A 24,298-nucleotide genomic window follows, 5' to 3' on the forward strand; every position below is an offset into this window, starting at 1 on the left:
AGTAGTAACTATGGTTATACTCATAACCAACCATTTCCCTACCCTTCAAATCTCATTCCTGTTGGGATGGAATCAAGCGACTCATGGAAAGAATCCGAGACTCAATCTTCAAATGATTTTGCTTATGGACAACGTCAACCAATCTCAGATCCATATGGGTGGCATGTTAACAATTACATGCAAAACTATTTTGGGGATTTATCATTTGATGACTACTCTTAAAAATATACTTACTCTACACATAGAGATGATGAAGATAGTGAAAATTTTGAACCTCATAGGAACTCTATGTGGTACTAAGTCACTCATGTATCTTACCATGCAATGTATAAAGTGTAAAATATTGTAGAAATTCATTATATATAAATGATTATGGTGTGTGTAATCTTCTTTCATTAATTATTACATATTTTCTACACTTACGGTGTTTGCCAGCTCGCTATATAATCAACTTAAATAAGTTAAATCCATCATGCAATGCATTTCCTTCCAATTTTTTGTGATAAACTAATAGATAATTGACTAAATAAACATCCTGCAAAGTTTCAATAAAAATTTCCAAGTTTTTCTTACAATTTCCGTGGTTTTTATTCAATTTTTTTCGATACCGATAATATCCCGATATTTCCTGCGATATTTCCGTGTTTTTTGACTTCCGATATTTCCGATACCTCCGATATTTAAGACCTTGGCTGAAGCCAACTCCACCCGACACGCTCTTGTGCAAATACTTTGCACGCTATACTATATATACAATATAAAGAATTTTTTTTTTTGGGGCCCTCAAGAATCGGAGGACCTGTGTTGTGGTGCCACTTGCACCCCAGGGCCCCCCCTGTCATGTATGGCTTTCTTCAAATCATCCTGTTCTAGAGCTAAAACCATAGCGGTCCCAAAATTCAAACATAACTGTCATTAAACTAAAATCAAGGTATTAAATATCGATATTATCGGCGATATTATCCCGATAATATCTGATTTTTGGGGGGCCGATATTTTAGCAACCAACCATGGTGTTATCGTCAATATATCGATATTATCCCGATATTATCCTGATAATTTTGGGGAGATAACTTCAACATTTTTATGAATGATTTGGGCAATATATCGAGATATTATCGATAATATCCCGATACGAAACCCAAAAAATACATGAATTTTTTTGAAAAGCCTCCCCTGTTGCGCATAGAGGGATTCAAACCCCTCCCATTTTACTCCTTCAACACCTTAACCACCATATCACTTATGTTTTTGTGAAGTCAAGAAGATGACTCGTAGAGAAAGAGGCAAGGGTACTTTGTCAAGTCAAGAAGATGACTCGTTATCTATAACTTTGGACTCTGTTGGAGTAGGAAGTAGTAACTATGGTTATACTCATAACCAACCATTTCCCTACCCTTCATATCCCATTCCTGTTGGGATGGAATCAAGCAACTCATGGAAAGAATCCGAGACTCAATCTTCAAATGATTTTGCTTATGGACAACGTCAACCAATCTTAAATCCATATGGGTGGCATGTTAACAATTACATGCAAAACTATTTTGGGGATTTATCATTTGATGATGACTACTCTTCAAAATATACTTACTCTACACATAGAGATGATGAAGATAGTGAAAATTTTGAATCTCATAGGAACTCTATTTGGTACTAAGTCACTCATGTATCTTACCATGCAATGTATAAAGTGTAAAATATTGTAGTAATTCATTATATATAAATAATTATGGTGTGTTTAATCTTCTTTCATTAATTACTACATATTTTCTACACTTACAGTGTTTGCCAGCTCACTATATAATCAACTTAAATCAGTTAAATCCATCATGCAATGCATTTCCTTCCAATTTTTTGTGATAAACTAATAGATAATTGACTAAATAAACATCCTGCAAAGTTTCAATAAAAATTTCCAAGTTTTTGGACTTCTGATATTTCCGATACCACCGATATTTTAGACCTTGACTAAAACCATGCAGCTATTAAGTTTTGGATAGAGAACTTGGTGTCTGGAACAAAGAATTGACATAGGAACAAGCTACAACAAGGAAAAATCTTGAATTAATTGAATTTATAAATATTACAACAGACAAGTTAATTGAATAAATTCAAATAAGAAACTGGACAGCTAAAAACAGAGTCAAAATGGTCCAGTTATGACATGATTCTAGTACAAAACACTTGTCACTCAAATTGATTCCACAAATTGACTAAGGAAAGACAAATAAATGAGCCAAAAATCTATTGAGAAAAATGCATGCATATTGCATAATATGAACAACTTTTGAAAGCAACGTATCTGTCATTTTTGTTTAGAAAGATAAGCCATATGAGTCTCTTTTTTTATTGGGCAAAGAGATTATCCATAAGATGATAGCAAGCAAACAGTAAGACATGAAACCAAAAGAAAGGCAGGAAACACCTCCTGCAACCATACATCTAGGAGAAAAAGAAAACAAAGATAGACTAGAGAAAGCAAAGAAAACAAAGAGGGGTGTATTCAATTGAGATTTTAATAGATTATTTTGAAGCTTAAAAGTCCAGTGGTATCCAATTAGGTTTCTTAAGTAATCAATAAAAATCTGGTGGTATTCAATTAGAATTTTTAAATAATCAATCCAAGTCTTGTGGTATTCAATTAGGACTTTTAAAAGATAAGAAAAAGTACGGTGGTATTAAAAAACTTACCGATTTTGAGGTATTTCATTAAATGGTGTATTGTGTGAGACTTTTGAGTGGGTGATATAAATACCAAACCCCATAAAAAATCCCACCTCCTATGCCTGATTCTCACGTTTTTTGTTTTTGGGGAAGATGAATAGATGAAGATAAACAAGGTACTCATGTCTTTACAAGGGCTTGGTTTAATCAGACTCGATCCTTCTATATTTAGTGGATAGACTTAGATGGCTGTCTTTTGGGGGTGTATTCAATTGAAATCTTAATAGATTGTAATTACATGATTTTTATGTAATAGATTTCAGCATGATTTGTAATTACATGATTTTTCTTATGATTTTAATAGATTGTAATTACAAGATTTTACTTATGATTTTAATTCACGTAGGACTTTCTTGTATTCTCCAAAGTAGATTTCACCAAAGTGTGGATTGGATTCGGGTTAGCCATCTTCCATCCATTAGTTAAAGGATGCCAAGCCTTTAAAGAAACAAAAAGTTGAAGTTACACCAATCTTAGCTCAAGTTATCATTACTATCTGTCATGTATGGCTTTCTTCAAATCATCCTGTTCTAGAGCTAAAACCATAGCGGTCCCAAAATTCAAACATAACTGTCATTAAACTAAAACCATGCAGCTATTAAGTTTTGGATAGAGAACTTGGTTCTGGAACTGAGAATTGACATAGGAACAAGCTACAACAAGGAAAAATCTTGAATTTATTGAATTTATAAATATTAAAACAGACAAGTTAATTGAATCAATTCAAATAAGAAACTGGACAGCTAAAAACAGAGTTAAAATGGTCCAGTTATGACATGATACTAGTACAAAACACTTGTCACTCAAATTGATTCCACAAATTGACTAAGGAAAGACAAATAAATGAGCCAAAAATCTATTGAGAAAAATCCATGCATATTGCATAATATGAACAACTATTGAAAGCAACGTATCTGGAATTTTTGTTTAGAAAGGTAAGCCATATGAGTCTCTTTTTTTATTGGGCAAAGAGATTATCCATAAGATGAAAGTAAACAAACAGTAAGACATGAAACCAAAAGAAAGGCGGGAAACACCTCCTGCAACCAAACAGCTAGGAGAAAAAGAAAACAAAGATAGACTAGAGAAAACAAAGAAAACAAAAGACAGCCATCTGAGTCTATCCACTAAATATAGAAGGATCGAGTCTGATTAAACCAAGCCCTTGTAAAGACATGAGTACCTTGTTTATCTTCATCTGTTCATCTTCCTCAAAAACAAAAAACGTGAGAATCAGGCATAGGAGGGTGGGATTTTTTATGGGGTTTGGTATTTATATCACCCACTCAAAAGTCTCACACAATACACCATTTAACGAAATACCTCAAAATCGGTAAGTTTTTAATACCACCGTACTTTTTCTTATCTTTTAAAAGTCCTAATTGAATACCACAAGACTTGGATTGATTATTTAAAAATTCTAATTGAATACCACCAGATTTTTATTGATTACTTAAGAATCCTAATTGGATACCACTGGACTTTTAAGCTTCAAAATAATCTATTAAAATCTCAATTGAATACACCCCTCTTTGTTTTCTTTGCTTTCTCTAGTCTATCTTTGTTTTCTTTTTCTCCTAGCTGTTTGGTTGCAGGAGGTGTTTCCCGCCTTTCTTTTGGTTTCATATCTTACTGTTTGTTTGCTTTCATCTTATAGATAATCTCTTTGCCCAATAAAAAAAGAGACTCATATGGCTTACCTTTCTAAACAAAAATTCCAGATACGTTGCTTTCAATAGTTGTTCATATTATGCAATATGCATGGATTTTTCTCAATAGATTTTTGGCTCATTTATTTGTCTTTCCTTAGTCAATTTGTGGAATCAATTTGAGTGACAAGTGTTTTGTACTAGTATCATGTCATAACTGGACCATTTTAACTCTGTTTTTAGCTGTCCAGTTTCTTATTTGAATTGATTCAATTAACTTGTCTGTTTTAATATTTATAAATTCAATAAATTCAAGATTTTTCCTTGTTGTAGCTTGTTCCTATGTCAATTCTCAGTTCCAGAACCAAGTTCTCTATCCAAAACTTAATAGCTGCATGGTTTTAGTTTAATGACAGTTATGTTTGAATTTTGGGACCGCTATGGTTTTAGCTCTAGAACAGGATGATTTGAAGAAAGCCATACATGATAGATAGTAATGATAACTTGAGCTAAGATTGGTGTAACTTCAACTTTTTGTTTCTTTAAAGGCTTGGCATCCTTTAACTAATGGATGGAAGATGGCTAACCCGAATCCAATCCACACTTTGGTGAAATCTACTTTGGAGAATACAAGAAAGTCCTACGTGAATTAAAATCATAAGTAAAATCTTGTAATTACAATCTATTAAAATCATAAGAAAAATCATGTAATTACAAATCATGCTGAAATCTATTACATTAAAATCATGTCATTATAATCTATTAAAATTTCAATTGAATACACCACCCTAAATTAATACGTTCAAATCATCAAAAGTCCAAGCAAGCAACCAAGGATTATGCATGAAAGTAGAACACACATTTGGCTTTGATGGCAGGGATTAGATTTGCAATAAACCATGTGGTTTTATTTGTTCTTTTTTAACTGCACAAATAAACAAAACAAGTTTATTTTTCTTGCTAAGCAAAAGATAAAAGAAGAAAATGTGTTGGTCCCACGGCGACAAGCTGCAGGCTGTAGCTGATCATAGCTCACAAATTGTCAAGCATTTGGAAGTGCTTTAAATACCAAGAAACTGGGAAGTTAGAGTTGGATTAGCCTTTTCAAATTTACGTGAAACCATTTGGCATGGAGTTGAGTTCTTCAACTAATGTCCCAAGATGGACACCAAGTCCAAGCTTGTTGGCATCAGCTGTGGAAGGCTCCAGCTCCAAGGAAAGTCATGTTCTTGATGATGATCATGCAGAGATGAAGAGGCAAAGCAGCACAGCTTCTGCAGATGACGGGATTTCCTTGTCCTGCTCTAGCATGGACAGAAATTTCCCATTTAGCGTTGTGTTTAAAACTGGAGCTGCTCAAAACTCTGGTTTAGATATTCATGAAGCCCCGTCTCTGAGATTGGAATCTGCGGTGGAGAAGTCAGTAGGGATTGATCAAACGGTTGCGAAGCCAGGCTATGGAAATGATCAAAGTTATGTTGTTGGTGATGATATTGAAGTTGGGTTGAGAAATAAGGGTATTTGCTTGACATGGAAGGACCTGTGGGTTGGTGTATCTAATGGGAAAAATGGGAAGAGAATGATTTTGCAGGAGCTTACAGGATTTGCTCAACCTGGTGAGATGTTGGCTATCATGGGTCCTTCTGGCTCTGGAAAATCCACCCTTTTGGATGCTTTGGCAGGTAGCTTCCAATTTCTAATTTATTTTCTTATACTGTAAGTATTTTTTGGACTACTTTTGAAATAGCTAAAAATGCTTTCTAACAACCAAAAAGGGGTCGTATAAGCACTTTTTTGAGAAGCACCTGCTATGTCCTTATTCAAGAAGTAATCTTGAGTGCTTTTCCATGAAGCACCTGGATTTCTTATGAAAATTTCAACATTTTTATAATAAAAGCGTCCCAAACGAGCCTGTACAAATCTTCTCTTTGTTGACCTTTTTGTTAATTTGAATTATTTGATAAAGTCAGCTTGATAGCTATGAAGTTTTCTTTATTCCATAAAAAAAAAAAATATTGCTGAAAAACATTTGATTATTGCAGGCAGGTTAAGTTCAAACACACAGCAGACAGGGGAGATTTTAATCAATGGCCGTAGAGAAACACTTGCTTTTGGAACTTCGGTAAGAATAGTGAAGGAAGGAACACATTATATATGCATATCTAATCACATACAATCCACAGTAATGAACCAAACCTTCACACCATAATGTGAAATCTTCTTGATTTCCATCTTAACCTTCCGATTTCCCGAAATCTGGTTTATGTACAATACTTTCTCATTTTCATATCAAAGTGTTCTCTAACTTCTCTTGTAAGAAATAAGAATTTGGATTGTCTCTTTTTCCTGGAAAGGTCAATAATAATCGCTGCGTTTGATTTATCGATATGCAGGCATACGTGACTCAAGACGACATTCTAATGACTACATTAACAGTCAGGGAAGCTGTATATTACTCAGCACAACTCCAACTGCCTGACTCCATGTCTAAAGTAGAAAAGAAGGAAAGAGCAGAGATGACAATCAGAGAGATGGGCTTGCAAGATTCCATGGACACAAGAATTGGCGGTTGGAGCGTAAAAGGCCTCAGTGGTGGACAGAAAAGAAGAGTTAGCATTTGCATTGAAATCTTGACTCGTCCCAAGCTTCTCTTCCTTGATGAGCCTACAAGTGGGCTAGACAGTGCAGCATCTTACCATGTCATGAACCGCATTGTTAAGCTAGCGCACCGGGATGGAAGGACCGTTATTGCATCAATTCATCAACCTAGCAGTGAAGTCTTTGAGCTTTTCCAAAACCTTTGCCTTCTATCCTCTGGTATAACAGTCTACTTTGGCCCTGCTTCAATGGCAGAACAGGTATTAAGCTTATTTGAAGAATGAATGTGCAGCCACGAATCATTCTGACTTTCATCAGCATGAATAAGTTTACTTCTTATGAGCAATTAAATAATTGTGCCAATCTAAATGGTGCAGTTTTTTGCTTCAAATGGCTTCCCTTGTCCTACTCTGAGAAACCCAGCAGATCACTACCTTAGAACCATCAACAAGGATTTCGATGTTGTAAGTCTTCTTAGAACAGTAATCCCTTCATTTTAAAAGAAATTAGCTTCATTGGATAAACTTATGATTACTCCAACAACCAAAAAATAAAAACAAAAACTTACCTTGAATATTGACGCTAGGATATCGAACAAGGGTTTGATGGCAAAACAAGCACTGAGGAAGCAATTAATATTCTCATACAATCATACAAGTCTTCAAATCATTTCCAGCAAGTTCAGAAACAAGTAGCTGAGATTTGCCAACAGGTAAATAAGCATATGGTTTTGAATGGTTCAATTTTAATTTTAAGCATTAGCTGATCAAACACAGAATAATAAGAAAAAGAAGAAGAAAAAAAACATAGCTTGAGTTCTTCTGTTTTGTAGAAAGGTGGGGATCTAGAGAAGGGAAGCCAGGCCAACTTCATAACCCAATGCCTGGTTCTGACAAGGAGATCTTTCGTGAACATGTATCGTGATCTAGGCTACTACTGGCTTCGCCTTGCAATTTACATTGCCTTGTGCTTATGCGTAGGGACAATCTTTTATGACATTGGCTCCACTTTTGGCTCAATACAGGTAATTGGGTGAATTCTAGTGATATATTTCTCTAATGTTATCGCACACATTAGCCTGTTAGTATAATCTAATAGCTTCAAAATAACTGATTTTCAGGCTAGAGGTGCAATGCTCATGTTTGTTGGAGCATTCTTGACTTTCATGGCAATAGGCGGCTTCCCTTCTTTTGTAGAAGACATGAAGGTTAGTCAGTTTGGTTGATACATGTCCTGGTTTGTTGAGCATTTGTGGTGATCTGACCTTTTTTCCTCTCTTACTAACCAGATCTTCGGGCGTGAAAGATTCAACGGGCACTATGGTGTTTCGGCATTTGTTGTTGGAAACACATTCTCCTCCATCCCATATTTGCTGATCATCTCTTTAATTCCTGGAGCAATAGCCTACTACATGGTTGGCCTTCAAAAGAGCTTTGAGCACTTTGCCTGTTTTGCACTGCTGCTCTTTGTGACCATGATGTTGGTTGAGAGCCTAATGATGATTGTGGCAAGCATTGTGCCAGATTTTCTCATGGGAATTATTACTGGTGCCGGAATTCAAGGAGTGATGATGTTGAATGGAGGTTTCTTCCGATTACCGAACGATCTTCCTAAGCCTTTCTGGAGATACCCAATGTACTACATTGCATTCCACAAGTATGCAAATGAAGGCTTCTATAAAAATGAGTTTGAAGGACTAACATTTCCTAATGATCAAGCAGCAGGGCCGTCCACGATTACTGGCGAAGAAATATTGCGTAGTATTTGGCAAGTGCAGATGGGCTACTCTAAGTGGGTTGATCTTGCCATTTTGTTTGGGATGGTAATTGTTTATAGGCTCATGTTTCTGGGGATCATAAAGACCACAGAAAAGTCTGTACCAATTATCAAAGCTCTCTTAGTTGGTACTCCCAAGCACTCTTCTTAACAGATCACAGAGAACCAATCCTCCAAGCCTCTCTGTGAACTTTTCGGAAAGGCATGCTGGGTATAATTGAAATTTCTTTCAAATAAAATTACTCTATAGTCCACACCTGTAAGATTCTGATACCATGTCAAAGACATGGTTTTCCAGAGGATATAGCTTCTGCTCATTGTTACTGGTGGTTAGAAGCTTTTAAAAGAGGCTTCTTCTATCACTGAAATCAGACCACTCTCACTCTATACCTTCCAAAGACAGATATTGTGGCTCATACCCTTTGTGCTTAAGAACGTCTCCTGCTCCGTTAACGTAAGTTGAAAATCTCAAGTCCAATATCCAAATGGGATCACCACAGAACCTGTTTTGGTGGTTCTGCACTGGCACGGGGAGAAAGCAATATTAATGCAATTTTACAAAGGGCTTTCCGGCCATAGAATTACATTCCATCAAAACAGCCTGCATTAATATTGTTATAGGTTAACACCTTTAAAAAGAACAAAAAACGACAGAAAACAAAGAAACAAATCCACCCGACTCAAGCAATGTACTCCAATGGACAGGGAGAAAGCAGCCATCCATGCACTAAAATTTAAGCCAAACTTCAGATATATGCTATATTAACTTACAGTAATACTGTTAACACTCCCCATTTAGCTTCTTTCACTCCAAAATTAATGTTTTGTAAATGCTCCTGGAGTGCCAATAGCACTAGCCTTAATCCAAAGAAATAACATTATACAAGGAAAGGGAGAAGAGGACGAACACATGCTGCCAGAAGAGAAAGTTCTCGAGCCTTATACGTTGCATTGCCATCAACCAGAAAATTGAGCTTATTACCGCAAAACCAATTCCCAGAAGATAAAGCAGTAATAGTTTTGCTAGTAGGTACACCAATGGTAGTTCTAGGAATCGGAGGCCAAGTGTAGAATCATTTGGCCCCTCTGTCCCCTCAAGAATAAGCGTCCCATAAGGTACCATTGATATTCTTTCAATTAATCTCAAACACATCATTTTCGTCTATGTACTTCCCATTTGATCAATCAAGGGCGGAACTATGAATTTTTCAACGGGTGGGCTAACTAAAGTTATTAGCTTAAAATCTAATGATAACTTTTTTTGGTACTTACAATTTCTATAGTTTTGTCTATAAATAAAAGTATACATTAAATCATATAAACCACGCTAGTTGTAAACATAAGAAAAAAATGGAATTAGAGCCATATTATTCACGAAAGGATGAATTTCATTTAGAAAAATATTTCTCTTTTGGAGATAAATTAATGAAAAAAGATTAAAATTGATGTTGGGACAATTTTTGACACCAAATACAAATGTGAAAGACCTCTGACTATGCCTATTAGTATTGGTAAGCTATTAAATTGTATATATATAGGTTAAGATACTAGGCTATATAGGTGTAATATTTTTTTCTCCAAAAACCTTCCATGGGCTACGGCCCATGGCAGCCCACATAGTGGTTCCGCCAGTTATCAATGTCATCTTTGTCCTCTTATGTTGTGCGTTGATGTTGGTCATGTACCTTGTATTGTATGTGATCAATTTTGACAGGAAATTGGATAGAATTGACGTTAAAAATAATATTTTATTGATATACAACGTAAGAGGATAGAAATGATATTGATTGACAAAATGACATGTTTGAACTAATATAGAGACTACATGTCAGTTCAGGTTGATTTCTTTTTCATTGTTGTCAAAGAAAAAAGAGTATCTAATATATTCTCACTTCACTACGTGTTGAAAGGTTGCACGCATCTATAAGACTTTGTTTGAAATATAACGAGCATTTACGCTCATAAGCGTTTTAGTTAATCACTCTGAATTTTTTATTAAAATTCACATGATTTCTGTGATTCTTTAAAAGTGCTACCTAAAGAAGCGTTTTTATGGTCATTAAGTTTTTCGGTCAAATGCGGTTAGAATTGCTTTGGATTATTAGTCCCAAACAAACCCTAAGGTATACAAGCCCTTGATTTAGATTCCCTCCAACGTAAAAAAGAAAGAAAGCATAAAAAAATCAAGGCATAGGGCAAGCATACGACATCGTATTACGAGTGTAGCCTCCGAATATAATCCATGGCGAATACGAGTGAGACACCAGCGTAAAACTTCGTAGGAATCAGAGGTCCAAGAGAGACAAAATGGAGGAGGAGGAGCATGAGGTGTACGGAGGAGAGATCCCAGACGAGGGAGAAATGGAGGGGGATATTGAAGCTCATCATGCCGACGTTGACATGTCCACCGCCGACGACGACGCCGTCAAGGTACTCACAAAAACCCTAGCAATTGATTTGTTTTAGAAACCAAAATCATAAAAACCAAATATCGAATGATTTTTGTGTATTTGATTTTATATTATAGGAGCTGGACGAGATGAAGAAGCGCTTGAAGGAGATGGAGGAGGAAGCTGCTGCTCTTCGAGAGATGCAGGCTAAGGTTGAGAAGGAAATGGGCGCTGTTCAAGGTTCCCTCTCTCTCTCTCTCTCTCTCTCTCTCTCTCTCTCTCTCTCTCTCCTTTTAATAGTAAATTAAAATTTGGTTCTTGAACCCCTTATATATAAATAAAAATGTATTCTCAAACTTTATTTTTTGGCTTCCATTTGTTTTAAAAATCCATGCTTGGTTACTGAAAGAGTTAGACTCGGGGATCAAAGCTGCTTGTGTCAAGTTGGGGCAAAGGGGTGTAATGGGATTATGCATATTACTATGTTCTGGTGTTTATATGTTTGTTGAAAAGCTTTAGTGTATATCATGAAATCTAGAAAATAGAGCACAGGGGTCTCATTATGCACTCTGTTAATTGTTTTTTTTTAGTGTGATGTTGTCTGCATTTCGGTAATTACAGAACTTTTATTGTCCTTGGGACATTGAAATCTTATTTCATTTGCGGTATTGGCTGCACAGAGCTTTCTCATATGTGGAAGGAATTTTGTTTCGACTTCTTTTGAGTAACATGCTCATTGTAATTTGTTTCTTACGACAATGAATGCTAATTTATCTTTTCTTATACTTCGACGCTATTTCCTTTCTTTGTTTTACACTTTTTCTTCTAATGTTATACCTCACTTACCTATGTGTCTGATTTTTTTTGTTTCACACAGATCCTGCAGCTGTGGCTGCTTCTCAAGCAAACAAAGAAGAGGTGGATGCACGATCTGTTTTTGTTGGCAATGTGAGTAATAATGTCCCTTATTTATTGCCCCCATCCCTCCCCCACACCACCTAAAAAAAAGAGTGAAGTAAATTTCCTTTGACATAAGTTTTTGCATTATTTGTTAAGCTTAGACCTGTCTTGTCCTAATGGCCATGCTGCCCTGGTTTTACTTTTCGTGCCGTTCTCTTTTGAAGTAGGGTTGGATAGTTTTTTGTCTTACATAAGTTCTTTTTCTAGTTTGTAAGTTGCCTATGCTTTACCATTTTTGGATTAACAAGAGTTTACTTCACAGCATCCGGTAATACTATGTCTTTGTTGTTTTCTCTTACAATCACTATCATCTGTCATGAAGCATATTTTGATTTTAGTTACTCCTTACAGTTTGGTTATTCTCTGTTGTGTTTTATTTTCTTCTTTACTTTAGGAGGAAAAGAGAAATTATATCAAAGAGGAAATAAAGGGTTTTGGCCCTCCTTGCAGTTTGGTTATTCTCTGAAGTTATGTTTATATTTTAAACTTATGTGGCGGATGATATGCAACTTCAGAGTCATGGTTTGACTTTATGTCGTACTATGATCGCAGGGTCATTGTTGTTACTCAAGTTCTGTGTATACTGGACATGTCACAATGTAGTTTGAGGGTGGGTCAAAGTATTCTGATGTATAATTAGGATGTCATTAAAGGGGAGAAAAATGCCGTTTGCATGTTGAAATTTAATAAAAGAAAAAGAAAAAGAAACAAGAAACAAGAAACGCAAAAGTTGGAAAATGGGAGGAAAAAAATATCAAGGGTCTCCACACAACAAAAAAAAATATTTGCAAAGGTGAAAAAAAAGCGTGAAAAGAAAAAGAAGAAAGAATTGAAAAAAAAAAAAAAAGAAGTAAATTTGGAAACTACAACAGTGAGTTGTAAGTGATAGGATTTATTGAGGAGGAAAGTAGGGGTGTTTTGCTGAAGATATTCTAAGAGAAGGCTGGGACAAGTGGTAGGATGTGAATTAAAAAGCTTCATCTTCAGTACACAAGAGGGCAGCAGCTTATATTTTGAAGAGCAAAGGAAAGTTGGGTTTGCAATTGTGGGTGCGGAGCTGCTCCTGGAATGGTGTTGGTTGGTGGCTCAGGAATTTGTGCACATGTACAAATGTGGCGAGGGGTACATGATTCTGCTTCCCTATGGCCTTGATTCTCTTATTTGTCAATTAAGTTCACCCAAATTTAAATTTTAAAAAACTACCTGATATTAGTTGAGTATGATTTTCTTCCACGCATGTTGTTTTTGTGAATTCTTTGTCCTTCGCAAGATTTTCAATTGTTTTTTTCACATCTCACTAAAGATTTTCAGTTTTGAGTTCTTCTTATTATGGAGTGATCACTGCAAATCTGATTTATCTGATGAAATACTTATAACATCACCTTGGGAAAGGTGAATCCAAATAACTGTATGCATGTTTGCCCTTGCATATTGTCCAATGTGACAATTTTAGTGGAGAGGAATGTTAAACCTTTCCAAGCTGTTATAGGCTAACAGCTTTCTGTGTTGAACTGATAAGAATTATTCATGAATTTTTTCATCTCCTGAAAAACAAATCTCGTGGAAATAAGATTAATCAAAATAATGCTAAGAATGTAGCATGCAGTCAGCCCAAACTTCTTGAGTTCCCAGGCATAAAGGGACTAAACAATCATTGGAATGTTGGCAGATCACTAGACCAAATTGAAACATTCATTCCCGCAGAAAAGAAAATTGGAACATGGTATTGGAGAGATGAGGAAGATGCAAGTGCTGAACAGCCCAAGTCTTAAAGAGAGCAATATTGTCATAGCATGTGGCATGACTTTAGAGAAGAGAAGTTTGATGTTGCATAAATAGTAGATTGCTCATGGTATGACTTGGTTATTATTACAAGCTGAATTGGCAAAGATGGATGCATTGCCAAGTGGCACTAATTTAGAGAAGAGAAGGTGATGTTGCATCAGTAGTAGATTGCTTATCATGTGCCATGCCAACTAATACTAGTTGTGAAGATTTGCTGTTTATCTATATGAAAAATTCTGCAAGTGGGGGTTTGAAAAAATAAGTTGTAAAAGGCAGAGATCAGTATGGGGAACTGCTTAGTGGGAGCCATGCTTAACATACTGCTACAGTAAAGGGTTGTAAAAAAAAATTCTAATTTGAGAAAAATATTCTTTATTTCATAGTAGGAGTCTCTGTGTGTGGCTCTGCATTAAGTTTATAGCACTTAAGGTTTAGGGTCTCCAAACCAAGAGGAAATCAATATATTTTGTCCAAACGCACAGATTTTAGTCTAATAGACACCATTTTTTATGTGCTACGGATAAAAATGTTTTAACTGGAAGAGCACCTTCAAATGCTTTCTTGGCACACCTCATTTAGAAGTGCTTTTGAGCTTTACTTGATTTTCTTTTTTGGACTCAGCGTTGGCTTCAAAAACTGAATAAATCATATTTTGCAGGTTGATTATGCATGCACACCTGAAGAAGTGCAGCAGCATTTCCAATCATGTGGCACAGTTAACAGAGTGACTATACTGACAGATAAATTTGGTCAACCAAAGGGTTTTGCTTATGTGGAATTCCTTGAAACAGAAGCTGTTCAAGAGGCTCTCGTTCTAAATGAATCTGAGTTGCATGGGCGGCAATTGAAGGTAACTCATCAGAAAGCTGGACCTGGATGTTCTTGTTCATTATTTTTGCAATAATATTTGTTAATTTATTGCTTAATACATGTAGGTTTTGCCTAAAAGGACCAATGTTCCTGGTATGAAGCAATACAGATCTAGACGCTTCAATCCTTATATGGGTTACCGCTTCAGGAGGCCATATGTACCTCCTTACTTTTACTCCCCCTATGGATATGGGTAAAGTTCGTTTCACTGCTCCTACTTTCTTTGTATTAATCTTTGAATTAGTCTAAGTGAGATGATTAATATGTCCTTTCTTTTCCCTTTGAACATCTGCAGGAAGGTTCCCAGGTTCAGAAGGACAGCTCGATACATGCCGTATTACTAGAAGATTGTTCTCATCTTGGGCTGGGGAATACATCTGGTTGATGGGTGCTTAATCTGATATGGGGCCTGTCATGTTGTGTTAATAGTTGATATTTAATTTTGGCCTGGTAATTCGATACATGTGTCGGTATTGCTGAAGTACTGCGAACTGTATGAATAGAAACTATAGCGTCCATTGGGTGATGTGGTTGAGGGTTATGCAGGCATGTTTGCCGTATGAACTAGATGATACAAGTTTCTTATTGCCAAATAATGCAGTTTATGCTATTCTTTTTGTTTGGTTGATATAATTCCTACCATGCATGCTCAACAGTTTTGCTATGCGTAAAAACTTTTGTTTTGCATTAGTTGTGTGCCATGTGTTCCATAAATATGGATGGTGGTGGAGGATGATTGAGGGCCTTAAGGCCAACTGTGCTGAATATGTGGGCTCGCATGTCACTTTTAAGACCCTCTGGCAGAACTTCTGCCTCTGCTTTGTGCTCTCTCACTGGTCACTGGTCACTAGTCACTGGTCGTCTATGGTGTTCATTTGGATATCGTCACGTTGCACCTTCAAGCCAATACCACCTACTTTAATCGATTTTTCCCTCTAATGCTAAATTGTTTTGTCTCTGTAATTTGCCCTGGATTATACTTAAACTCAAGTGCTATGCGTGAGAAGGATTTAAACAAAAATTGAGTCAAATTACAAGTAATTATAGTGTAGTATGGTAGTACGGTCATGTGGTATGACTTGTCCACGTGTCATAATATAAGTGGATACTTATTAATACTACTCTCTAAAAGGGGAAAATATCAATCATGGCTTCCGCCTATGTTATATGTGGTGTGGGTCCATGTCGAACTATGTGAAAGAAGATAAATTTGAGCTTTGTATTATTGATTGCAAACTAAACCAAACTATATATTTGTAGGTCGGAGTAGAACTATGTGGTGAAAGGAGAAGGATATGAATTTAAGCACTTTAATTTTTTTTAGAAGAAGATAATATATCAATAAATAATCAAATCGTTACAAGATGGCCTCGTTAAAACCTCTCCGAAGAAAATCCATAGGGACAAAATATCAGAAGAGAAAAGAGTACCACACATGTCAGAGATTACAAGAGAGTCAAACATCAAAACTATCAGGACAGTCCTCACACAGAGATTACGAGTATAACACTATTTTGCTATCCCGGCTAATAACGTTATACCACATGAAAAAATTATCATGTGTGTCATAATGTAATTGGCTGGAGATAGCACATGCAAGTGTTTCTCCTAGTTGCCAACGTTAGTCAATGAAATATAGCTACATAGCTACGTATTACATATAAATGGTGGTTCCAAATATCTCCACGTTTTGCAAGTGCTTCGGCTGTTGTATCTATCTACAATAATTAGATGGCCACGTGATTAGGTATTGTGTGGGTTCACCCTCACCTTAAAAAGGAAAGTCTGAATTTTAGCTATTTAAGGTTTCATCTACCAGCTGATCTGCTCCTTCAATTCTCGTGGCCATCTACTACTTATAATGGATCTTGACGGTCAAGGGTCGCATCTGGATGGTAATAATATTATAATAATACTTACACAAAATAATGCTTTCTTCTTTAATTTTCTTTATTTTTAGTATAAGCGATAGTGTAAACTACAAGGGAGGGGGATTTCTCACACACACACAACTATATATGACGTCGTGAAGATTCGAACATGAGACTTGTAGTTTGCAAGTCAAGACCCGTTTTCATTGAACTAGACCTTATTTGCCTTTAGTTTTATTCTTAATTTAGTAATTACATGCATAACATATGTTATGCATGCAGCACAGCAAACATGCACTTCCAAAGCGTGTGCAACTGTCTGTAGCTTGTGCTTCTTGAATAACTAATTTCGATTCTCAGCGAAAAAAATACTTGTCGACATGCATTTTTTTTTTTTTTTTTGGTCAACTTTGTCGACATGCATATATTCATTCAAACGCGTAAAGCCATCCATGCCCTCTTGCATGTCTAAAACATGTATCTAACTTGGTCCAACATATTTTCCAATTTTGAATGCCATGAATATGAGGGTTTTGGTTTCTTCTTTGTTGTAACTTGTAGCCCTTAAATTAATATCTAATCAAGATAGAATCCTACCAAGAAAACCAATCACCTTGAGACCAGAAAAAACAAAACCAATCACCTAAACCAAAAAATTTAATAAAATAAAATAAAATTTGCATAAGCCAAGTTGGTTGCAAATTGGGTTAGAGGCAAAGTTGAAAGTGAATTATTCCTGCAGTTTAGTTTAGCAATCACTCAATTCTTTTTCTTCGCTCATTATGAAAATCTTGTACAACATTTCTCTCACAAAATCACTGATGATTTACATGATTGATATGTGAAAGGTTGAATGTACGATTACAGTTGCATACAACGACTCTATTAAGGCATTCTCTGTTTGTCATCCTAAAAATTGGTATCACCCAAATGGTGTTTTCTTTCATACCATCAGCTCTCTCATATCATATATTATGTCACGTGATGAGAGAGATAGAAACATATATAACTGATTGTAGGGAAGAATTACTCGGATCATTGGATCTGCTAGCAAATGTCTTGAAATCGAATAAACTTCATATATTCCTCTTCGTCCACTTTGATTTACCACAATCAAAGGCTTTTGTTCTTACAAAAATTTCAAGGGATATCTGATCAAACTAACATCCATAAATAAAACAAACTCAAATCCAAATACAAATTAAATTATAAAAATTTTACAAGCTTTTATCTCCAGCATCTTGCTTTTGCAGCTTGCAATCTGAGGCCATCGTATTACTAGACTTTCTTCCAGAGCTTCTCTTTCTCAGGAATTTTGTAGTTGCTCTTGATTGTTTGACACTATCACGAGCCTGCAGGTGGAGCAATGTGGTGGCTGCAATATGCAGTTTGCTGGATAACCCATACGAACTTTATTTTCTACCAAGTACAAACAATCATTTGAAATGATGCAGGACTTTCGAAGTTGTTTAGAGGCCTAAAGAGAGTGACCGTTGAGTTCCAATCCTTCTCTTCCTAAGTCGTTCTGCAATGATAAAGGATAGCTCAAGAGCCTGAGAAGCATTGAGCCTCGGGTCGCAGTGTGTGTGGTAACGTGAGCTCAGATCATCGAAAGTCACTGTTCGAGACCCTCCAATGCACTCTGTCACATTCTGGCCAGTCATCTCCAAATGAATTCCTCCAGGATGGCTACCTTCTTGTTCGTGCACATCAAAGAATGCTCGCACCTCAGCCTAAAACAAATACAAAATAACAACCGTGATTACATGATAATTAGTTAATGATGTTGGTAACAAATAAATAGCTCACTAATTGTTAATGTACTAGGATAATGCAACCCATCCCTATCCTTCCACATAATAACATTTAAGTCGAGTAGAAACCACATGTTGATTGACTCTCCTAAACTAACCACAAACTAGCAACAATGAATTAGCCACCAGAGGATTATGAGCACTTTTCACTCTGCAGGACATTTCTTACATATTACTCCACATGACTTGGATTGTTCACCCAACAGCAATCAACAAGGGGAAAATGATACTGACTCTATGTTGAAAAAGAAAAGAAACAGGTAGCAAAATTATACCAGAATAGAATCAAATGGACGTGTTTTAAGTCCACAAGGTGCCTTTATGGTGTTTCCGTGCATTGGATCACAGACCCAGGTCACAATTTGCCCTGCTTGGCGGACAGCCCTAATCAAATGAGGAAGCTTGACTCTCATGTTCTCAGCACCCATTCTTGCAATGATTGTGATCCTTCCTGGCTTGTTACTAGGGTTCAGGATTTCGATGATGTTAACAAGCTCTTTTGGGTCCATTTTGTTGCTCACCTGCATCACAAGTCATCTTAAGTCAATGTAGTTGCAAAAGACAAAAGGTACAGAGAAAAAACGTCAATTATGACATTTTAGTCACTCAACTAGGATTAGTATGAGAAAGCCTACCTTGATGCCAAGGGGATTGGCAAGTCCTCTTAGGAACTCTACGTGGGCACCATCCAGTTGCCTGGTACGCTCCCCGACCCAAAGCATGTGAGCAGAGCAATCATAGTACAAACCAGAAGTAGAATCCTTCCTTGTGAGTGATTGCTCATAGGGCAGATGCAAACACTCATGGGATGTCCAGAAATCAGTTGTTGTCATGATGGGGTGTTCAATTGTAAGTCCAGCAGCCGTCATGAACCCTAAGGCCTCATCGACCCGGCTAGCCAGTTCCTGGTACCTGTTAAACCATACCAAAAGCAAAGACAAACAAATTGAAACTCAATTGCTCCTTAGGATAATACATACAGGTTCGCTAATTCAGATATTCAAGTTTGATTATCTCCAGAGCTCCTATGAGTCCACAGTTTTTTTCTAATGTTTTCTTTACTTTTGTAAAAGAGAAATCTGCTCATAGACATTTTTTGGTATTCATTTCAGTCCTCTAAACAAATATCACTATGGACGGCTTGAGTGCATACCTATCTCCCTGCTCGCTGTTCTGAGCAAAATCAAGATTCCATTGTGTAACCCTCTGCATAGCCGCATACCCTCCGGTGGCAAAGGACCTAAGAAGATTCAAAGTAGCCGCAGATTGGCAATAAGCCCTTATCAACCTCTGAGGATCTGGATTTCTAGATTTCTCATCAAAAGCATCACCATTTATATTGTCCCCTTTGTAACTTGGCAACTTCACTCCATCCTGCACCTCATATGCCTCCGATCTCGGCTTTGCAAATTGACCAGCCATTCTTCCCACCTAAATCAACCAACCCCACAATTCTCAATTCTCATTCCATATACCATTCAAAATCAATCAACTCAGAAACTAAAAACTCAAAAAGAAAACAACAATCTGTCAATAACCCACATGAAATTATCAAAAACTGTACCTTGATAACAGGCATTTGGCCTCCAAACATGAGAACAACACCCATCTGAAGCATAACTCTGAAGGTGTCCCTGATGTTATTGGCACTGAACTCCTTGAAACTCTCAGCACAATCCCCACCTTGCAAAAGAAAAGCATTGCCCAAGGCAGCCTCAGCCAGCTTCTCCTCCAAGTGCCTGGCCTCTCCAGCAAACACAATCGGAGGAAAAGACTCGATGGTCTGGAGCACAGTCTCGAGCTCATTCTGATCTGGGTACTCCGGGAGCTGCAAGGCCTTCTTGGTTTTCCAGCTCTCCACGCTCCATTTGCCGGAAACTGGCTTCACCTCAGTCGAGGCCTTGGGAGGCTTTTCGGCGACGACGGGAGCCTTGCCGGAGTCGGCTGCGGCGGCGGCGCAGATTGGGTGGAGGGTCTTTCTCTTGGTGAGGAATGGAGAGAAAATGGGTTGGTGAGATTGGGGGGTAGGAGGGGAAAGAGAGTGAGTATTGCAGAGTGATTTGGAAGACAGAGTTGCTGGGTTTGTCAGAGCCATTGTTGTCTCTCTCTCTTACTCTCCTTTTTTGGTGAAAGCTGAAAGTGAAATTCTTGAGAGAGAAAACAAGAGACGGGAAGGAGAGAGAGAGAGAGAGAGGAGTTGGTGAGGAGGCTCTGAGAAAGAAGGGGTTGGTTTGGAGAGGTTTATATAAGGTTTTTGAGGGTAGACTTCAAAAATCAGGTGGGTAGTTAGAAATGAGGGAGAAAGGGGTAGTTTGGTAAATATCAGTGGGTCACATGCTAAATTTGGAGGCGAAGCTTAGGTGGGGTAAGGCTGTGAGGGGCCATATGGTCATTTTCCTGGGGTAAGTGAGGCTGTTATCTCACCAACCGATGCTGGGAGATGGTACCATTATTATATTATTATTTCATTCATTGATCACCTACTACCATGCCAACAAGTATATAGCAATATCGGCCTTATTAGTTATGTTTTTTTTTGGGGTCGAAAAGTCCTTATTAGTTGTAAGTATCAATCCCATAATAATTGCTCTTCTATTATTATTTCTTATTTTGGTATTTTCTGCCCTATATGCCCTGCATCAACCCTACAAAAAAAGGACGTAATGAAGAAGGAAGTGCATCTACCACGAGCTAGTGCTTCTTGTAATGGACACGTTTCCCTATGTTGTGGGCAGCGTTGTCGGGTATTAGTTTTATGTCTTTCAAAAAAAAAAAAAAATTTATTTACTTTTAGGGATATGTTTGATTGGTGGGAAAATGACTTAGGAATGGGAAATTATTTTCGTTCTCATGTTTGGTAAGTCTGTGTTTGGAAAAAGTTTCATGCCTTGTGGGAAAATGAGAAGGAGAATCAAGGGAAACATTAGTTGTGTTTGTTGTGACCAATTTGACCCCATTAGAAATAGGCTTATTTATGTATATGCCCTACGTGTTTTTAAAGTTATCTCATATTACCACATGTGTTTTGAACGTCTCAAAATACCTCCTATATTTTTAAAAACTGTCTCACGTTACCCATTCCGTCAATATTAAGAGACGGTTCGTTACGTGTTGTGGGAACCACTTCTTTTAAATCGCTTAACAATGGAGAGTAAGGGTTACTCAGTTTCATACAAGGGGAAATTGGATGAGAAGGAGAAATTGGGAGAAGAAAGGTAGGGTTTATGAAAATCTGAGGTGGGGTTCGGATTTGGGAAAGGGGGAAGGGAGTCGCACGATTTGGGAGAAAAGGGGTAGGGGGATTTCAGATTTGGAGGTTCAGTTGGTTCTTCTTTGTGTGAATACTAACTGAATTGAAGAAAAGATGGAAACAGGAGAAGCAAGGCATGCCCAATGGTGCCATTGTGGGAAGTTAGCACGGATGCAGACTTTGTGGACCACTTCAGACCCAAGGCGGAGATTTCTAGTCTGCCCAAAGTCAAAGGTAAGAATGTTTAAGATCAAATTTTCAGTCATTTTTTTGGGCATCACAAATTGATAGAGTTCTTATTGATCAAATTTTCAGTCATTGTTTGGGGTTGATATAGGGAAGTGGTGAAAAAAGATGTAGGTTTTTTCAGTGGTTTGATGCAGAAATGTGTGAGCGTTCAAAGTCTTTAATACCTGGTTTGCTGAGGAAGATTGATAGGGTGGAAAAGGAAAATGCAAAAATTCGAGCAAAGTCAAGAATATTGTGCGCTGCTATGTTGCTTTCCTGGTTGGTGGTGTTTGCCATGAAGATGAATTAGGAGGAATTAGGAGGGATTAAGAGTAATATGTTTTGTAATTTGGTGGGTGTAATGTGATTGAGAAGCTTGGGCTACTTGAGACCAGTAGCAGTAGTTCAGTAAGCAATGTAATTTGAGACCAGTAGACCAATAGCAGTAGTTCAGTGGGTGTAATGTAATGTAATTTGGTGGGAAAACAATGTAATTTGTTTTGAGTTTTATCAGTAAGCAATAGTTCATTGTAATTTGTTTTGAGTGTTAAGTTTTCTTTATACTGTGATATGAATGGAAACCAGTAACAGGTTACAACCATATCTTGTTCATTGGATATCAAAAACAGGTTACATAAACAAGTTACTCATAAGCATATCTTGTTCATGCCATATCAAATGGTTACATCTCAATAGCTTATCAATATAAGCACCACACCAAAAACAGGTTCCAACCATCACATTACATATCAAATGGTCAATTATATCTAAGTACCTGACTCAAAAACCTTGACAGACATGAAAGCCTAATAAAACCAACCATCACAGACATCAAAGTGTTACCAAACCAACAACCCAATTGCAACCATGAAGACATTAAAGTCTTACAAAACTAACCAATTGTAGAATCTATAATTCCACAACATTCAAACCATTCTTCCATGAAACCATAATTCAAAGAGAGTTTATCCTAATTCAAAAACAGGTTGTTGCAAAAGTTCAACATCATCACATCTAAGGATGAAAAAAAGGATCTTTGACAAAATGGCTCCTATGTTGATCTTTCATCCTCCTCATACGTTGTTATACTCAAGATAGTTTGGCAAATTAAGATGAATCACATGTTTGAGAAGCCTGAGCTGCTTGAGATGGTTGGGATTAAGAAGCATGGGCTACTTGAGATGCTTGGGATTGAGAAGACCATTGGGAACCACTTGCTTGTTTCCTTTGCCTTAGTTGCATACTTTGTTGTCCTCTACTTTGCTCTCTACCATCTCTCCTTCTTACCTAAAACAAATAATAATTAGGTAGGCATGATATGAAAATCTGAATAGTGAATACATAGTTCAAACCGTGGCACTTACTGGAAGTTTTTCCTTGGCAATTTTCCTCTTCCTAGTAGGCTTATGTTGGGATTTCTAGGTTCCTAATAAGTAAAGTCATCAAGTTAGAAACCATATCAAATAGATTTAAATGTAAAGCAATTTTGGATAATGACACATACCTTACAACTAATTCAATAATGCCCTTCTTCACGGCAATTGCCACACTTTAAAAGAACGTCATACCTAGGAAGCTTATATGGATTAGCAGGTTGTTTAGGGTCATCAAAAGCTTGTTTCCTTGTCTTCTTAGGCCTACCAGGCTGCTTGTGGTATTTTGGAGGGAGTAATCGAGGTAAATTAATCTTCATCCACTTATCTTGGCTAGTCATAGGCATAATCATTGGTTCATAGGCTCTCAAATAAGCCTCTTTCTTGTACACTGCATCACAAAGTCCTCTGGATTCCCATGAAACCAACTTATTGCAGCACAAGCATGCAAACATGGTATTCCATTCAAATCCCATGCATGGCATGAACAAGAGTGGGTATTCAAATCAACAGCAAAGTTGCGGCCAATATGGTGCATTACTTCAAACCTATTTTGTCCAGTAGCCTTAGGAATGCACCACTGAGCTTTTCCTTTGTTTTTTCTCTAATATCTTTCTAATTCTTGGCCCAATTTGTCCATGCCATTTCTCACACAAAACCCTTCTTCCAGCCATCAACAACATTATATACAACTGAATTCTTTCTAGCATAGTCAAAATAGGCTTGTCTCTGGCATCCATTATGCTACGGTTGAATGCGTCACATAGGTTGTTCATAAGCATGTCACACTTGGAATCACTCTTGAAATATGCCATACTCCAATGCCTAAGATCTTTCTCTGCAAGCCAATCATGTGCAGGTTTAGAGAACTCCAACATCTTTCGCATCTCTACATCAAACCATGGCACTGTTGTGGCCCTACCAATTGCTTTCATTTGATGTTTCAAAGCAAGACCTCTATGCTCCAAATAGAAGTTTCCATATGGATGTTTCAAACAATGGTTGTGCTC

The 24,298-nt window shown here is 37.1% G+C and overlaps 3 protein-coding genes across 3 annotated transcripts; 2 read left to right on the forward strand and 1 right to left on the reverse strand.

Moving 5' to 3' along the window:
- The first annotated feature begins 5,456 nt into the window (after positions 1-5,456).
- LOC110758762 (ABC transporter G family member 1-like) lies at positions 5,457-9,145 on the forward strand. The gene is made up of 8 exons (XM_088254871.1): positions 5,457-6,055; positions 6,416-6,495; positions 6,767-7,231; positions 7,349-7,435; positions 7,558-7,683; positions 7,804-7,995; positions 8,092-8,178; positions 8,260-9,145. Exons 1-8 carry the CDS (start codon positions 5,503-5,505, stop codon positions 8,896-8,898), a joined length of 2,229 nt encoding a protein of 742 aa, XP_088110997.1. The 5' UTR covers positions 5,457-5,502; the 3' UTR covers positions 8,899-9,145.
- A 1,781-nt stretch (positions 9,146-10,926) lies between these two features.
- Positions 10,927-15,369, forward strand: LOC110746283 (polyadenylate-binding protein 2). Its single transcript, XM_021946487.2, has 6 exons — positions 10,927-11,177; positions 11,275-11,377; positions 12,015-12,085; positions 14,541-14,732; positions 14,818-14,945; positions 15,048-15,369. The coding sequence occupies exons 1-6, from the start codon at positions 11,055-11,057 to the stop codon at positions 15,094-15,096; spliced, it is 666 nt and encodes a 221-aa protein (XP_021802179.1). The 5' UTR covers positions 10,927-11,054; the 3' UTR covers positions 15,097-15,369.
- A 2,311-nt stretch (positions 15,370-17,680) lies between these two features.
- Positions 17,681-20,664, reverse strand: LOC110746281 (phospho-2-dehydro-3-deoxyheptonate aldolase 2, chloroplastic). The gene is made up of 5 exons (XM_021946485.2): positions 20,002-20,664; positions 19,591-19,868; positions 19,073-19,349; positions 18,713-18,958; positions 17,681-18,356 (listed from the first exon to the last, which is right to left on the reverse strand). The coding sequence occupies exons 1-5, from the start codon at positions 20,530-20,532 to the stop codon at positions 18,093-18,095; spliced, it is 1,596 nt and encodes a 531-aa protein (XP_021802177.1). The 5' UTR covers positions 20,533-20,664; the 3' UTR covers positions 17,681-18,092.
- Between the last annotated feature and the right edge of the window lie 3,634 nt (positions 20,665-24,298).

Source organism: Prunus avium, chromosome 6 (genome assembly GCF_965620075.1).
Source record: "Prunus avium chromosome 6, drPruAviu1.hap1.1, whole genome shotgun sequence".
In the NCBI taxonomy this organism is placed as follows: domain Eukaryota; kingdom Viridiplantae; phylum Streptophyta; class Magnoliopsida; order Rosales; family Rosaceae; genus Prunus; species Prunus avium.

Bases quoted from the DNA above. Each gene is read 5' to 3' on its own strand.
- LOC110758762 (XM_088254871.1), top strand. From the start codon at position 5,503: ATGGAGTTGAGTTCTTCAACTAATGTCCCAAGATGGACACCAAGTCCA. The intron at 6,056-6,415 runs GTAGCTTCCAAT...TGATTATTGCAG, and splicing joins CCTTTTGGATGCTTTGGCAG to GCAGGTTAAGTTCAAACACA. The intron at 7,232-7,348 runs GTATTAAGCTTA...TAAATGGTGCAG, and splicing joins CTGCTTCAATGGCAGAACAG to TTTTTTGCTTCAAATGGCTT.
- LOC110746283 (XM_021946487.2), top strand. From the start codon at position 11,055: ATGGAGGAGGAGGAGCATGAGGTGTACGGAGGAGAGATCCCAGACGAG. The intron at 12,086-14,540 runs GTGAGTAATAAT...CATATTTTGCAG, and splicing joins GATCTGTTTTTGTTGGCAAT to GTTGATTATGCATGCACACC. The intron at 14,946-15,047 runs GTAAAGTTCGTT...GAACATCTGCAG, and splicing joins TACTCCCCCTATGGATATGG to GAAGGTTCCCAGGTTCAGAA.
- LOC110746281 (XM_021946485.2), bottom strand. From the start codon at position 20,532: ATGGCTCTGACAAACCCAGCAACTCTGTCTTCCAAATCACTCTGCAAT. The intron at 19,350-19,590 runs GTATGCACTCAA...ATGGTTTAACAG, and splicing joins AACAGCGAGCAGGGAGATAG to GTACCAGGAACTGGCTAGCC. The intron at 18,357-18,712 runs GTATAATTTTGC...TATTTGTTTTAG, and splicing joins GTCCATTTGATTCTATTCTG to GCTGAGGTGCGAGCATTCTT.